Source organism: Oncorhynchus kisutch, linkage group LG9 (assembly GCF_002021735.2).
Source record: "Oncorhynchus kisutch isolate 150728-3 linkage group LG9, Okis_V2, whole genome shotgun sequence".
In the NCBI taxonomy this organism is placed as follows: Eukaryota; Metazoa; Chordata; class Actinopteri; order Salmoniformes; family Salmonidae; genus Oncorhynchus; species Oncorhynchus kisutch.
Genome location: NC_034182.2, coordinates 44,462,669 through 44,477,096, shown reverse-complemented (window position 1 = coordinate 44,477,096; position 14,428 = coordinate 44,462,669). Strand labels below are relative to the sequence as shown.

Here is a 14,428-nt window from a genome sequence, read left to right as displayed (position 1 = left end):
TTGTCTCACTGTGTAGTGTGTTGTGTTATTGTTGCTTGTCTTCCCTTCCTGTCCTGCACTGAAGCCTCTGTACACGTCAACTGATGCCTCATACCCTTTCCAACACGGTGTAAGTAACCCTCTCATTCCCCTTCCCCATAATATTGTACTATAAATGTCTTTATTAAATACATTAGGTTAAAATAATTACTCTTTAACGATTTTTGAAACACACGTCTCCGTGCATTCTGGGTGGGTTTTCCATCCTCCTCAATTGTTGAAGTCACCAGCCTCCACTGACATACTCACAGGGACATAAGGCTATGTGTTTGAGCAGTATGGGTTCTTACCTGTCCTGGTCAGGGTTAGGGTTAGGGTCAGGGTCAGGGTTAGGGTCAGGGTCAGGGTTAGGGTCAGGGTCAGGGTTAGGGTTAGGGTTAGGGTTAGGGTTAGGGTTAGGGTTAGGGTTAGGGTTAGGGTTCTTACCTGTCCTGGTCAGGGTTAGGGTCAGGGTCAGTGTCAGGATCAGGGTCAGGGTCAGGGTCAGGGTTAGGGTTCAGGTTCTTACCTGTCCTGGTCCTGAACACCATATCCGCCAGGTAGACCACATCAGAGACACAGTCTATGATGAACCAGTAGATCAGAAAGTCTGTCTGGAGCTCCTCAAAACTGGCCCTGACACACACACACACATACACACATACACATACACACACACGCACGCACACACACACACACACACACACACACACACACACACACACACACACACACACACACACACACACACACACACACACACACACACACACACACACACACACAGTCAGAATGTCCTTGGAAGTGTTAATCAATCACCCAATCAGTCAATCAATCAATTAATCAATCAATCAATCAATCAACCACCCAATCAATCAACCACGCAATCAGTCAATCAATCACCCAATCAATCAACCAACCAACCAAACAACCAACCAACCAGTCAACCAACCAGTCAATCAATCAACCAACCAGTCAATCAATCAACCAACCAGTCAATCAATCAATCAACCAACCAACCAACCAGTCAATCAATCAGTCAATCAATCAATCAGTCAACCAACCAGTCAGTCAACCAATCAACCACCCAACCAATCAACCACCCAATCAACCACCCAATCAATCAACCACCCAACCAATCAATCAACCACCCAACCAATCAACCACCCAATCAGCCACCCAATCAATCAACCACCCAATCAACCACCCAATCAATCAACCACCCAATCAATCAACCACCCAATCAATCAACCACCCAATCAATCAACCAATCAACCACCCAATCAACCAACCAATCAATCAACAAATTAGCCAATCAGTGTGTTAGTTACCTGGCTATGATGAGGGTCCAGTTGTACATTACAGGAATGGTGATGACAAGGAGCCAGTTATAATACATGTTACCTGCTGGGTCTATCACTGTGATCTCTTTAGGCCTGGCAACACACACACACACACACACACACACACACACACACACACACACACACACACACACACACACACACACACACACACACACACACACACACACAGGGAAAAATAGACAAGGCATTGTCTTTATGCCTGAGGGAGAGAGGGTTATACAGCACATACAGGGTGTATAAGGGTTATACCATTTTAAAAAGCTTAGTTTACACATGGAATCAGATCTTTTGGGTTCTGATTTTGTACCGCATGGGAACTTTATAAAAACCCAGCTGGGGCTTTATGAAGACACTTACGCTTCAGCTTTGGCCTTCTCCTCTTTCTCCTTCTTCTCCTTCTCCTCTTTCTCCTTCAACTCCTTCTCCTCTTTCTCCTTCTTCTTCTGTTCCTTTCTCTCCCTTTTCTCCTGTTTTTCTTTCCTTGATCAAAATGGAGGATGAGTGGGTTTCACAGGATGAGGCACAATTTGGACCTATATAGTGTACTAAGCTATGGGCCCTAGTCTAAAGTAGTGCACTACCCCTATAGATCCCTTTATAGTGCACTATAAAGGGAGTAGCGTGCCATTTGGGAAACTAGAGGTTCTGTCATGAGATCTGTCTGGAAACTACAGGTGAGATGGTTCTGTTATGAGATCAGTCTGGAAACTAGAGGTTCTGTAATGAAATCAGTCTGGAAACTACAGGTGAGATGGTTCTGTTATGAGATCAGTCTGGAAACTAGAGGTTCTGTAATGAGATCAGTCTGGAAACTAGAGGTTCTGTAATGAGATCAGTCTGGAAACTAGAGGTTCTGTAATGAGATCAGTCTGGAAACTAGAGGTTCTGTAATGAGATCAGTCTGGAAACTAGAGGTTCTGTAATGAGATCAGTCTGGAAACTAGAGGTTCTGTAATGAGATCAGTCTGGAAACTAGAGGTTCTGTAATGAGATCTGTCTGGAAACTAGAGGTTCTGTAATGAGATCAGTCTGGAAACTAGAGGTTCTGTAATGAGATCAGTCTGGAAACTAGAGGTTCTGTAATGAGATCAGTCTGGAAACTAGAGGTTCTGTAATGAGATCAGTCTGGAAACTAGAGGTTCTGTAATGAGATCAGTCTGGAAACTAGAGGTTCTGTAATGAGATCAGTCTGGAAACTAGAGGTTCTGTTATGAGATCAGTCTAGAAACTAGAGGTTCTGTTATGAGATCAGTCTAGAAACTAGAGGTTCTGTTATGAGATCAGTCTGGAAACTAGAGGTTCTGTAATGAGATCAGTCTAGAAACTAGAGGTTCTGTTATGAGATCAGTCTGGAAACTAGAGGTTCTGTTATGAGATCAGTCTGGAAACTAGAGGTTCTGTAATGAGATCAGTCTAGAAACTAGAGGTTCTGTTATGAGATCAGTCTGGAAACTAGAGGTTCTGTTATGAGATCAGTCTGGAAACTAGAGGTTCTGTTATGAGATCAGTCTGGAAACTACATGTGAGATCAGTCTGTAATGAGATCTGTGTGGAAACTAGACGTTCTGTAATGAAATCAGTCTGGAAACTAGAGGTGAGATTGTTCTGTCATGAGATCTGTCTGGAAACTAGAGGTGAGATTGTTCTGGAAACTAGAGGTGAGATTGTTCTGGAAACTAGAGGTGAGATTGTTCTATCATGAGATCTGTCTGGAAACTAGAGGTGAGATTGTTCTGGAAACTAGAGGTGAGATTGTTCTGGAAACTAGAGGTGAGATTGTTCTGGAAACTAGAGGTGAGATTGTTCTGGAAACTAGAGGTGAGATTGTTCTAGAAACTAGAGGTGAGATCTGTCTGGAAACTAGAGGTGAGATTGTTCTGTCATGAGATCTGTCTGGAAACTAGAGGTGAGATTGTTCTGGAAACTAGAGGGTGAGATTGTTCTGGAAACTAGAGGTGAGATTGTTCTGGAAACTAGAGGTGAGATTGTTCTGGAAACTAGAGGTGAGATTGTTCTGTCATGAGATCTGTCTGGAAACTACAGGTGAGATTGTTCTGGAAACTAGAGGTGAGATTGTTCTGTCATGAGATCAGTCCGGAAACTACAGGTGAGATTGTTCTGGAAACTAGATGTGAGATTTTTCTGGAAACTAGAGGTGAGATCTGTCTGGAAACTAGAGGTGAGATCTGTCTGGAAACTAGAGGTGAGATTGTTCTGGAAACTAGAGGTGAGATCTGTCTGGAAACTAGAGGTTCTGTTATGAGATCAGTCTAGAAACTAGAGGTTCTGTTATGAGATCAGTCTGGAAACTACAGGTGAGATTGTTCTGGAAACTAGAGGTGAGATTGCTCTGTCATGAGATCAGTCTGGAAACTAGAGGTTCTGTTATGAGATCAGTCTGGAAACTAGAGGTGAGATTGTTCTGGAAACTAGAGGTGAGATTGTTCTGGAAACTAGAGGTGAGATCTGTCTGGAAACTAGAGGTTCTGTTATGAGATCAGTCTAGAAACTAGAGGTTCTGTTATGAGATCAGTCTGGAAACTACAGGTGAGATTGTTCTGGAAACTAGAGGTGAGATTGCTCTGTCATGAGATCAGTCTGGAAACTAGAGGTTCTGTTATGAGATCAGTCTGGAAACTAGAGGTGAGATTGTTCTGGAAACTAGAGGTGAGATTGTTCTGTCATGAGATCAGTCTGGGAACTACAGGTGACATTGTTCTGGAAACTAGAGGTGAGATTGTTCTGTCATGAGATCAGTCTGGAAACTACAGGTGAGATCTGTCTGGAAACTAGAGGTTCTGTTATGAGATCAGTCTGGAAACTAGAGGTTATAATATGAGATCAGTCTGGAAACTACTGGTGAGATTGTTCTGGAAACTAGAGGTGAGATTGTTCTGTCATGAGATCAGTCTGGAAACTACTGGTGAGATTGTTCTGGAAACTAGAGGTGAGATTGTTCTGTCATGAGATCAGTCTGGAAACTACAGGTGAGATTGTTCTGGAAACTACAGGTGAGATTGTTCTGGAAACTAGAGGTGAGATTGTTCTGGAAACTAGAGGTGAGATTGTTCTGTCATGAGATCAGTCTGGAAACTAGAGGTGAGATTGTTCTGTCATGAGATCAGTCTGGAAACTAGAGGTGAGATTGTTCTGGAAACTAGAGGTGAGATTGTTCTGTCATGAGATCTGTCTGGAAACTAGAGGTGAGATTGTTCTGTCATGAGATCAGTCTGGAAGCTACAGGTTCTGTCATGAGATCAGTCTGGTCCTTACTCCTTTTTCTCTTTCCTCTCCTTTTTCTCTTTCCTCTCCTTTTTACTTGTCTTCTTCTTCTGTTCCCTAGGAAAGATCAGAACAATTACTGTTGATGTCATACTGTTATGTTTACCCTACCAGTAGACTTACAGTCATTGCTCTAACACTAGTTAGCATTGGCTTAGCAAAACAACCGCTAACTTCCCTCATACAGCATTTATATTTATATACAAACATTACCCATGAGTTCATCTGACTCTCAGTAAATAGAACAAGAAGCAGTATCCCTTTTGTAGACTTCAGGACTAGGGTCGCAAAGTACGTTATCGTCCATATTTGGGTCTGTGTGTGTTCTTACTCTTCCTCGTTGCTGTTGCTGTTGTTCATGTTGAATGGAACCTGCACACCGGAGCTCCTTAAACACCTGGATGAGAGATCATAATATCAGAAGTCAGTTCTAGGTTCTAGGTTCTATGTTCTAAAGTTCTATGTTCTACGTTCTAAAGTTCAAGGTTCTATGGTCTATAGGTCCTTACCTGTGTACCTCGCCCCTCTCCTCTGTCTCCCCCTCCATATCCTGCAGAACGATGAGTGGCGGAGAGCAGGGCTGGGGGTGGGCGGGGCCAGCAGGGGTCACAGGGGTCACCTTCACTGACATCGCAGGAACTTCTTCCTCCTGGTTTCCTGTGAGGTCAGAAGTGACAGCCCTATCTCAGATAGAGTAGAGGGACTAGGACTAGTTGATACTCAGATAGAGTAGTGGGACTGGGACTAGTTGATACTCAGATAGAGTAGTGGGACTAGTTGATATCAGATAGAGTAGTGGGACTGGGACTAGTTGATACTCAGATAGAGTAGTGGGACTAGTTGATACTCAGATAGAGTAGTGGGACTAGTTGATATCAGATAGAGTAGTGGGACTGGGACTAGTTGATACTCAGATAGAGTAGTGGGACTATTTGATACTCAGATAGAGTAGTGGGACTAGTTGATACTCAGATAGAGTAGTGGGACTAGTTGATATCAGATAGAGTAGTGGGACTGAGACTAGTTGATACTCAGATAGAGTAGTGGGACTAGTTGATACTCAGATAGAGTAGTGGGACTAGTTGATATCAGATAGAGTAGTTGGACTAGTTGATATCAGATAGAGTAGTGGGACTAGTTGATACCCAGATAGAGTAGTGGGACTAGTTTATACTCAGATAGAGTAGTGGGACTAGTTGAAACTCAGATAGAGTAGTGGGACTAGTTGAAACTCAGATAGAGTAGTGGGACTAGTTGATACTCAGATAGAGTAGTGGGACTGGGACTAGTTGATACTCAGATAGAGTAGTGGGACTAGTTGATACTCAGATAGAGTAGTGGGACTAGTTGATACTCAGATAGAGTAGTGGGACTAGTTGATACTCAGATAGAGTAGTGGGACTGGGACTAGTTGATATCAGATAGAGTAGTGGGACTGAGACTAGTTGACACTCAGATAGAGTAGTGGGACTAGTTGATACTCAGATAGAGTAGTGGGACTAGTTGATACTCAGATAGAGTAGTGGGACTAGTTGATACTCAGATAGAGTAGTGGGACTAGTTGATACTCAGATAGAGTAGTGGGACTAGTTGATACTCAGATAGAGTAGTGGGACTGGGACTAGTTGATATCAGATAGAGTAGTGGGACTAGTTGATATCAGATAGAGTAGTGGGACTAGTTGATATCAGATAGATTAGTGGGACTAGTTGATATCAGATAGAGTAGTGGGACTAGTTGATATCAGATAGAGTAGTGGGACTGGGACTAGTTGATATCAGATAGAGTAGTGGGACTAGTTGATATCAGATAGAGTAGTGGGACTAGTTGATATCAGATAGAGTAGTGGGACTAGTTGATATCAGATAGATTAGTGGGACTAGTTGATATCAGATAGAGTAGTGGGACTGGGACTAGTTGATATCAGATAGAGTAGTGGGACTAGTTGATATCAGATAGAGTAGTGGGACTAGTTGATATCAGATAGAGTAGTGGGACTAGTTGATATCAGATAGATTAGTGGGACTAGTTGATATCAGATAGAGTAGTGGGACTAGTTGATATCAGATAGAGTAGTGGGACTGGGACTAGTTGATATCAGATAGAGTAGTGGGACTAGTTGGTATCAGATAGAGTAGTGGGACTAGTTTATAGTCAGATAGAGTAGTGGGACTAGTTTATAGTCAGATAGAGTAGTGGGACTAGTTTATAGTCAGATAGAGTAGTGGGACTGAGACTAGTTGATACTCAGATAGAGTAATGGGACTGGGACTAGTTGATATCAGATAGAGTAGTGGGACTAGTTGATATCAGATAGAGTAGTGGGACTAGTTGATATCAGATAGAGTAGTGGGACTAGTTGATATCAGATAGATTAGTGGGACTAGTTGATATCAGATAGAGTAGTGGGACTAGTTGATATCAGATAGAGTAGTGGGACTGGGACTAGTTGATATCAGATAGAGTAGTGGGACTGAGACTAGTTGATACTCAGATAGAGTAATGGGACTGGGACTAGTTGATATCAGATAGAGTAGTGGGACTAGTTGATACTCAGATAGAGTAGTGGGACTAGTTGATATCAGATAGAGTAGTTGGACTAGTTGATATCAGATAGAGTAGTGGGACTAGTTGATACCCAGATAGAGTAGTGGGACTAGTTTATACTCAGATAGAGTAGTGGGACTAGTTGAAACTCAGATAGAGTAGTGGGACTAGTTGAAACTCAGATAGAGTAGTGGGACTAGTTGATACTCAGATAGAGTAGTGGGACTGGGACTAGTTGATACTCAGATAGAGTAGTGGGACTAGTTGATACTCAGATAGAGTAGTGGGACTAGTTGATACTCAGATAGAGTAGTGGGACTAGTTGATACTCAGATAGAGTAGTGGGACTAGTTGATACTCAGATAGAGTAGTGGGACTGGGACTAGTTGATATCAGATAGAGTAGTGGGACTGAGACTAGTTGACACTCAGATAGAGTAGTGGGACTAGTTGATACTCAGATAGAGTAGTGGGACTAGTTGATACTCAGATAGAGTAGTGGGACTAGTTGATACTCAGATAGAGTAGTGGGACTAGTTGATACTCAGATAGAGTAGTGGGACTAGTTGATACTCAGATAGAGTAGTGGGACTGGGACTAGTTGATATCAGATAGAGTAGTGGGACTAGTTGATATCAGATAGAGTAGTGGGACTAGTTGATATCAGATAGATTAGTGGGACTAGTTGATATCAGATAGAGTAGTGGGACTAGTTGATATCAGATAGAGTAGTGGGACTGGGACTAGTTGATATCAGATAGAGTAGTGGGACTAGTTGATATCAGATAGAGTAGTGGGACTAGTTGATATCAGATAGAGTAGTGGGACTAGTTGATATCAGATAGATTAGTGGGACTAGTTGATATCAGATAGAGTAGTGGGACTGGGACTAGTTGATATCAGATAGAGTAGTGGGACTAGTTGATATCAGATAGAGTAGTGGGACTAGTTGATATCAGATAGAGTAGTGGGACTAGTTGATATCAGATAGATTAGTGGGACTAGTTGATATCAGATAGAGTAGTGGGACTAGTTGATATCAGATAGAGTAGTGGGACTGGGACTAGTTGATATCAGATAGAGTAGTGGGACTAGTTGATATCAGATAGAGTAGTGGGACTAGTTTATAGTCAGATAGAGTAGTGGGACTAGTTTATAGTCAGATAGAGTAGTGGGACTAGTTTATAGTCAGATAGAGTAGTGGGACTGAGACTAGTTGATACTCAGATAGAGTAATGGGACTGGGACTAGTTGATATCAGATAGAGTAGTGGGACTAGTTGATATCAGATAGAGTAGTGGGACTAGTTGATATCAGATAGAGTAGTGGGACTAGTTGATATCAGATAGATTAGTGGGACTAGTTGATATCAGATAGAGTAGTGGGGCTAGTTGATATCAGATAGAGTAGTGGGACTGGGACTAGTTGATATCAGATAGAGTAGTGGGACTGAGACTAGTTGATACTCAGATAGAGTAATGGGACTGGGACTAGTTGATATCAGATAGAGTAGTGGGACTAGTTGATACTCAGATAGAGTAGTGGGACTAGTTGATATCAGATAGAGTAGTTGGACTAGTTGATATCAGATAGAGTAGTGGGACTAGTTGATACCCAGATAGAGTAGTGGGACTAGTTTATACTCAGATAGAGTAGTGGGACTAGTTGAAACTCAGATAGAGTAGTGGGACTAGTTGAAACTCAGATAGAGTAGTGGGACTAGTTGATACTCAGATAGAGTAGTGGGACTGGGACTAGTTGATACTCAGATAGAGTAGTGGGACTAGTTGATACTCAGATAGAGTAGTGGGACTAGTTGATACTCAGATAGAGTAGTGGGACTAGTTGATACTCAGATAGAGTAGTGGGACTGGGACTAGTTGATATCAGATAGAGTAGTGGGACTGAGACTAGTTGACACTCAGATAGAGTAGTGGGACTAGTTGATACTCAGATAGAGTAGTGGGACTAGTTGATACTCAGATAGAGTAGTGGGACTAGTTGATACTCAGATAGAGTAGTGGGACTAGTTGATACTCAGATAGAGTAGTGGGACTAGTTGATACTCAGATAGAGTAGTGGGACTGGGACTAGTTGATATCAGATAGAGTAGTGGGACTAGTTGATATCAGATAGAGTAGTGGGACTAGTTGATATCAGATAGATTAGTGGGACTAGTTGATATCAGATAGAGTAGTGGGACTAGTTGATATCAGATAGAGTAGTGGGACTGGGACTAGTTGATATCAGATAGAGTAGTGGGACTAGTTGATATCAGATAGAGTAGTGGGACTAGTTGATATCAGATAGAGTAGTGGGACTAGTTGATATCAGATAGATTAGTGGGACTAGTTGATATCAGATAGAGTAGTGGGACTAGTTGATATCAGATAGAGTAGTGGGACTAGTTGATATCAGATAGAGTAGTGGGACTGGGACTAGTTGATATCAGATAGAGTAGTGGGACTAGTTGATATCAGATAGAGTAGTGGGACTAGTTTATAGTCAGATAGAGTAGTGGGACTAGTTTATAGTCAGATAGAGTAGTGGGACTAGTTTATAGTCAGATAGAGTAGTGGGACTGAGACTAGTTGATACTCAGATAGAGTAATGGGACTGGGACTAGTTGATATCAGATAGAGTAGTGGGACTAGTTGATATCAGATAGAGTAGTGGGACTAGTTGATATCAGATAGAGTAGTGGGACTAGTTGATATCAGATAGATTAGTGGGACTAGTTGATATCAGATAGAGTAGTGGGACTAGTTGATATCAGATAGAGTAGTGGGACTGGGACTAGTTGATATCAGATAGAGTAGTGGGACTGAGACTAGTTGATACTCAGATAGAGTAATGGGACTGGGACTAGTTGATATCAGATAGAGTAGTGGGACTAGTTGATATCAGATAGAGTAGTGGGACTAGTTGATATCAGATAGATTAGTGGGACTAGTTGATATCAGATAGAGTAGTGGGACTAGTTGATATCAGATAGAGTAGTGGGACTGGGACTAGTTGATATCAGATAGAGTAGTGGGACTAGTTGATATCAGATAGAGTAGTGGGACTAGTTTATACTCAGATAGAGTAGTGGGACTAGTTTGTACTCAGACAGAGTAGTGGGACTGAAACTAGTTGATACGACAGCTAGCTGGTCAGATTCCTCCATGATTACAACCAGAACCACAACACTGTACGTTTATTGATGTCCCCCTTACTTCACATAACTCACTGGCAGCCATGTTAGTGCCATGTTATCGAACCTGTACTACTAGCTGTAAACTATCGTTGTTATCGAACCTGTACTACTAGCTGTAAACTATCGTTGTTATCGAACCTGTACTACTAGCTGTAAACTATCGTTGTTATCGAACCTGTACTACTAGCTGTAAGCTATCGTTGTTATCGAACCTGTACTACTAGCTGTAAACTATCGTTGTTATCGAACCTGTACTACTAGCTGTAAACTATCGTTGTTATCGAACCTGTACTACTAGCTGTAAACTATCGTTGTTATCGAACCTGTACTACTAGCTGTAAACTATCGTTGTTATCGAACCTGTACTACTAGCTGTAAACTATCGTTGTTATCGAACCTGTACTACTAGCTGTAAACTATCGTTGTTATCGAACCTGTACTACTAGCTGTAAACTATCGTTGTTATCGAACCTGTACTACTAGCTGTAAACTATCGTTGTTATCGAACCTGTACTACTAGCTGTAAACTATCGTTGTTATCGAACCTGTACTACTAGCTGTAAACTATCGTTGTTATCGAACCTGTACTACTAGCTGTAAACTATCGTTGTTATCGAACCTGTACTACTAGCTGTAAACTATCGTTGTTATCGAACCTGTACTACTAGCTGTAAACTATCGTTGTTATCGAACCTGTACTACTAGCTGTAAACTATCGTTGTTATCGAACCTGTACTACTAGCTGTAAACTATCGTTGTTATCGAACCTGTACTACTAGCTGTAAACTATCGTTGTTATCGAACCTGTACTACTAGCTGTAAACTATCGTTGCTATCGAACCTGTACTACTAGCTGTAAACTATCGTTGTTATCGAACCTGTACTACTAGCTGTAAACTATCGTTGTTATCGAACCTGTACTACTAGCTGTAAACTAGCGTTGTTATCGAACCTGTACTACTAGCTGTAAACTATCGTTGTTATCGAACCTGTACTACTAGCTGTAAACTATCGTTGTTATCGAACCTGTACTACTAGCTGTAAACTATCGTTGTTATCGAACCTGTACTACTAGCTGTAAACTGTCGTTGTTATCGAACCTGTACTACTAGCTGTAAACTATCGTTGTTATCGAACCTGTACTACTAGCTGTAAACTATCGTTGTTATCGAACCTGTACTACTAGCTGTAAACTATCGTTGTTATCGTACCTGTACTACTAGCTGTAAACTATCGTTGTTATCGAACCTTTACTACTAGCTGTAAACTATCGTTGTTATCGAACCTGTACTACTAGCTGTAAACTATCGTTGTTATCGAACCTGTACTACTAGCTGTACACTATCGTTGTTATCGAACCTGTAATACTAGCTGTAAACTATCGTTGTTATCGAACCTGTACTACTAGCTGTAAACTATCGTTGTTATCGAACCTGTACTACTAGCTGTAATCTATCGTTGTTATCGAACCTGTACTACTAGCTGTAAACTATCGTTGTTATCGAACCTGTACTACTAGCTGTAAACTATCGTTGTTATCGAACCTGTACTACTAGCTGTAAACTATCGTTGTTATCGAACCTGTACTACTAGCTGTAAACTATCGTTGTTATCGAACCTGTACTACTAGCTGTAAACTATCGTTGTTATCGAACCTGTACTACTAGCTGTAAACTATCGTTGTTATCGAACCTAGAACAGAATGTTTCGAGGCTGTAAACTCTGTTCTAAAGACTCATGATGTGCAGTGGAAGACTTCGATGAGGGGTGTGCTGCTAGAGACTTCGATGAGGGGTGTGCTGCTAGAGACTTCGATGAGGGGTGTGCTGCTAGAGACTTCGATGAGGGGTGTGCTGCTAGAGACTTCGATGAAGGGTGTGCTGCTAGAGACTACGATGAGGTGTGTGCTGCTAGAGACTTCGATGAGGGGTGTGCTGCTAGAGACATTGATGAAGGGTGTGCTGCTAGAGACATTGATGAAGGGTGTGCTGCTAGAGACATTGATGAAGGGTGTGCTGCTAGAGACTTTGATGAAGGGTGTGCTGCTAGAGACTTCGATGAGGAGTGTGCTGCTAGAGACTTCGATGAGGGGTGTGCTGCTAGAGACTATGATGAAGGGTGTGCTGCTAGAGACTTCGATGAGTGGTGTGCTGCTAGAGACTTCGATGAAGGGTGTGCTGCTAGAGACTTCGATGAGGTGTGTGCTGCTAGAGACTTCTATGAGGGGTGTGCTGCTAGAGACTTCGATGAAGGGTGTGCTGCTAGAGACATTGATGAAGGGTGTGCTGCTAGAGACTTTGATGAAGGGTGTGCTGCTAGAGACTTTGATGAAATGTTTTCTGCTAGGCAACAGGCTTACAAAGACATGACAGTGCAGTCCTCGGTCCGCTCGCCCTCGCCCTCTCGCTCTCTCTCTCCGTCTCCCTCCCTCTCTGTCTCTCTCTCTCTCTCTCTCTCTCTCTCTCTCTCTCTCTCTCTTTCTCTCAGCTATCTGATACATCCCTAATGTCTATTGTACAAGAATAACTCAGCCTCCCAGCTGCGGAGTCATCTGATTGGTAGAAACAGAGCTTTGATGTATGTCACTATTAATTAACATAATGAATCTAAAGCCAATCAACGTAAGAGGAACATTCATAGAAATCCGTCATATACGATACATGTGATCATCATATGTATTACTTCATTCAGAAAATGTACTAGATATTAATCTTGATAAATGTCTTCCAAACCAATCAGAGCTAAAGAATGGATATGGCCAACCAGATTGAAGGAGGAGTTATTGAATGAACTAATAACTAACGAATCAGGATGATCAGATAAATGATTCCAAAGGGAATGAGTCACTGCAAGTCAATTAAAACACTTTGATCAATTGGAACTGAGTGCGTGGGGTTATCTGAAGATCCAACCACATTGTTAAATGACCAAGGCCCATTGTTAAATGACCAAGGCCCATTGTTAAATGACCAAGGCCCATTTGTTAAATGACCAAGGCCCATTTGTTAAATGACCAAGGCCCATTTGTTAAATGACCAAGGACCATTTGTTAAATGACCAAGGCCCATTGTTAAATGACCAAGGCCCATTGTTAAATGACCAAGGCTCATTGTTAAATGACCAAGGCCTATTGTTAAATGACCAAGGCCCATTGAAAAGGACCAAGGCCCATTTGTTAAATGACCAAGGCCCATTGATAAATGACCAAGGCCCATTGTTAAATGACCAAGGCCCATTGATAAAGGACCAAGGCCCATTGTTAAATGACCCAGGCCCATTGATAAAGGACCAAGGCCCATTGTTAAATGACCAAGGCCCATTGATAAAGGACCAAGGCCCAGAGCACATACGTATCAAACAACAACAACAACAACAACAACAACAACAACATAACAACATGAAGCATTTTTGAAGTATCTCCTCCACTCTGCAACTCACCTGTTGCTAGGTTATTCCTGCCCCTAGTTAGCTAAAGACATTCCCCTTCCTCTCTTTCTACACACAGAACTCCTGCAGTGGTACCGTCCACCAACCAGGGTGCTCGCTCATCGTCATGGAAACCCCTTGGCTCGGACCTGACCCCGCGTCACACACCACAAATTGGAAGCGTTTGAAATATTCCAGGTAAAACTCTGTGTGTCTCGAGGATCACTGAAACGCTCTGACCCTGAGGAGGGTTTAGGGGATTAGGAACATGGATAATAACGTGGCCATCACACACACACACACACACACACACACACACACACACACACACACACACACACACACACACACACACACACACACACACACACACACACACACACACTGCACACTGCGCACTTCACACACACACACACACACACACACACACACACACACACACACACACACACACACACACACACACACACACACACACTGCACACTGCGCACTTCACACACACACACACACACACACACACACACACACACACACACACACACACACACACACACACACACACACACTGCACACACACACTACACACTTC

General features: G+C 42.3%; 1 protein-coding gene across 1 annotated transcript in view; it reads right to left on the bottom strand.

The window, feature by feature from the left end:
- cnga1b (cyclic nucleotide gated channel subunit alpha 1b) overlaps positions 1–14,060 on the bottom strand; it is a 31,223-nt gene extending 17,163 nt beyond the window's left edge. The window contains exons 1-7 of the mRNA XM_031832683.1: positions 13,851–14,060; positions 5,177–5,324; positions 4,999–5,064; positions 4,659–4,724; positions 1,743–1,865; positions 1,350–1,454; positions 548–654 (exon numbers count right to left, since the gene is read on the bottom strand). Coding sequence (XP_031688543.1) covers positions 548–654; positions 1,350–1,454; positions 1,743–1,865; positions 4,659–4,724; positions 4,999–5,064; positions 5,177–5,298 — 589 coding nt within the window. The 5' untranslated portion in view covers positions 5,299–5,324; positions 13,851–14,060. The remainder of the gene's footprint in view (positions 1–547; positions 655–1,349; positions 1,455–1,742; positions 1,866–4,658; positions 4,725–4,998; positions 5,065–5,176; positions 5,325–13,850) is intronic.
- Positions 14,061–14,428: the final 368 nt, after the last annotated feature.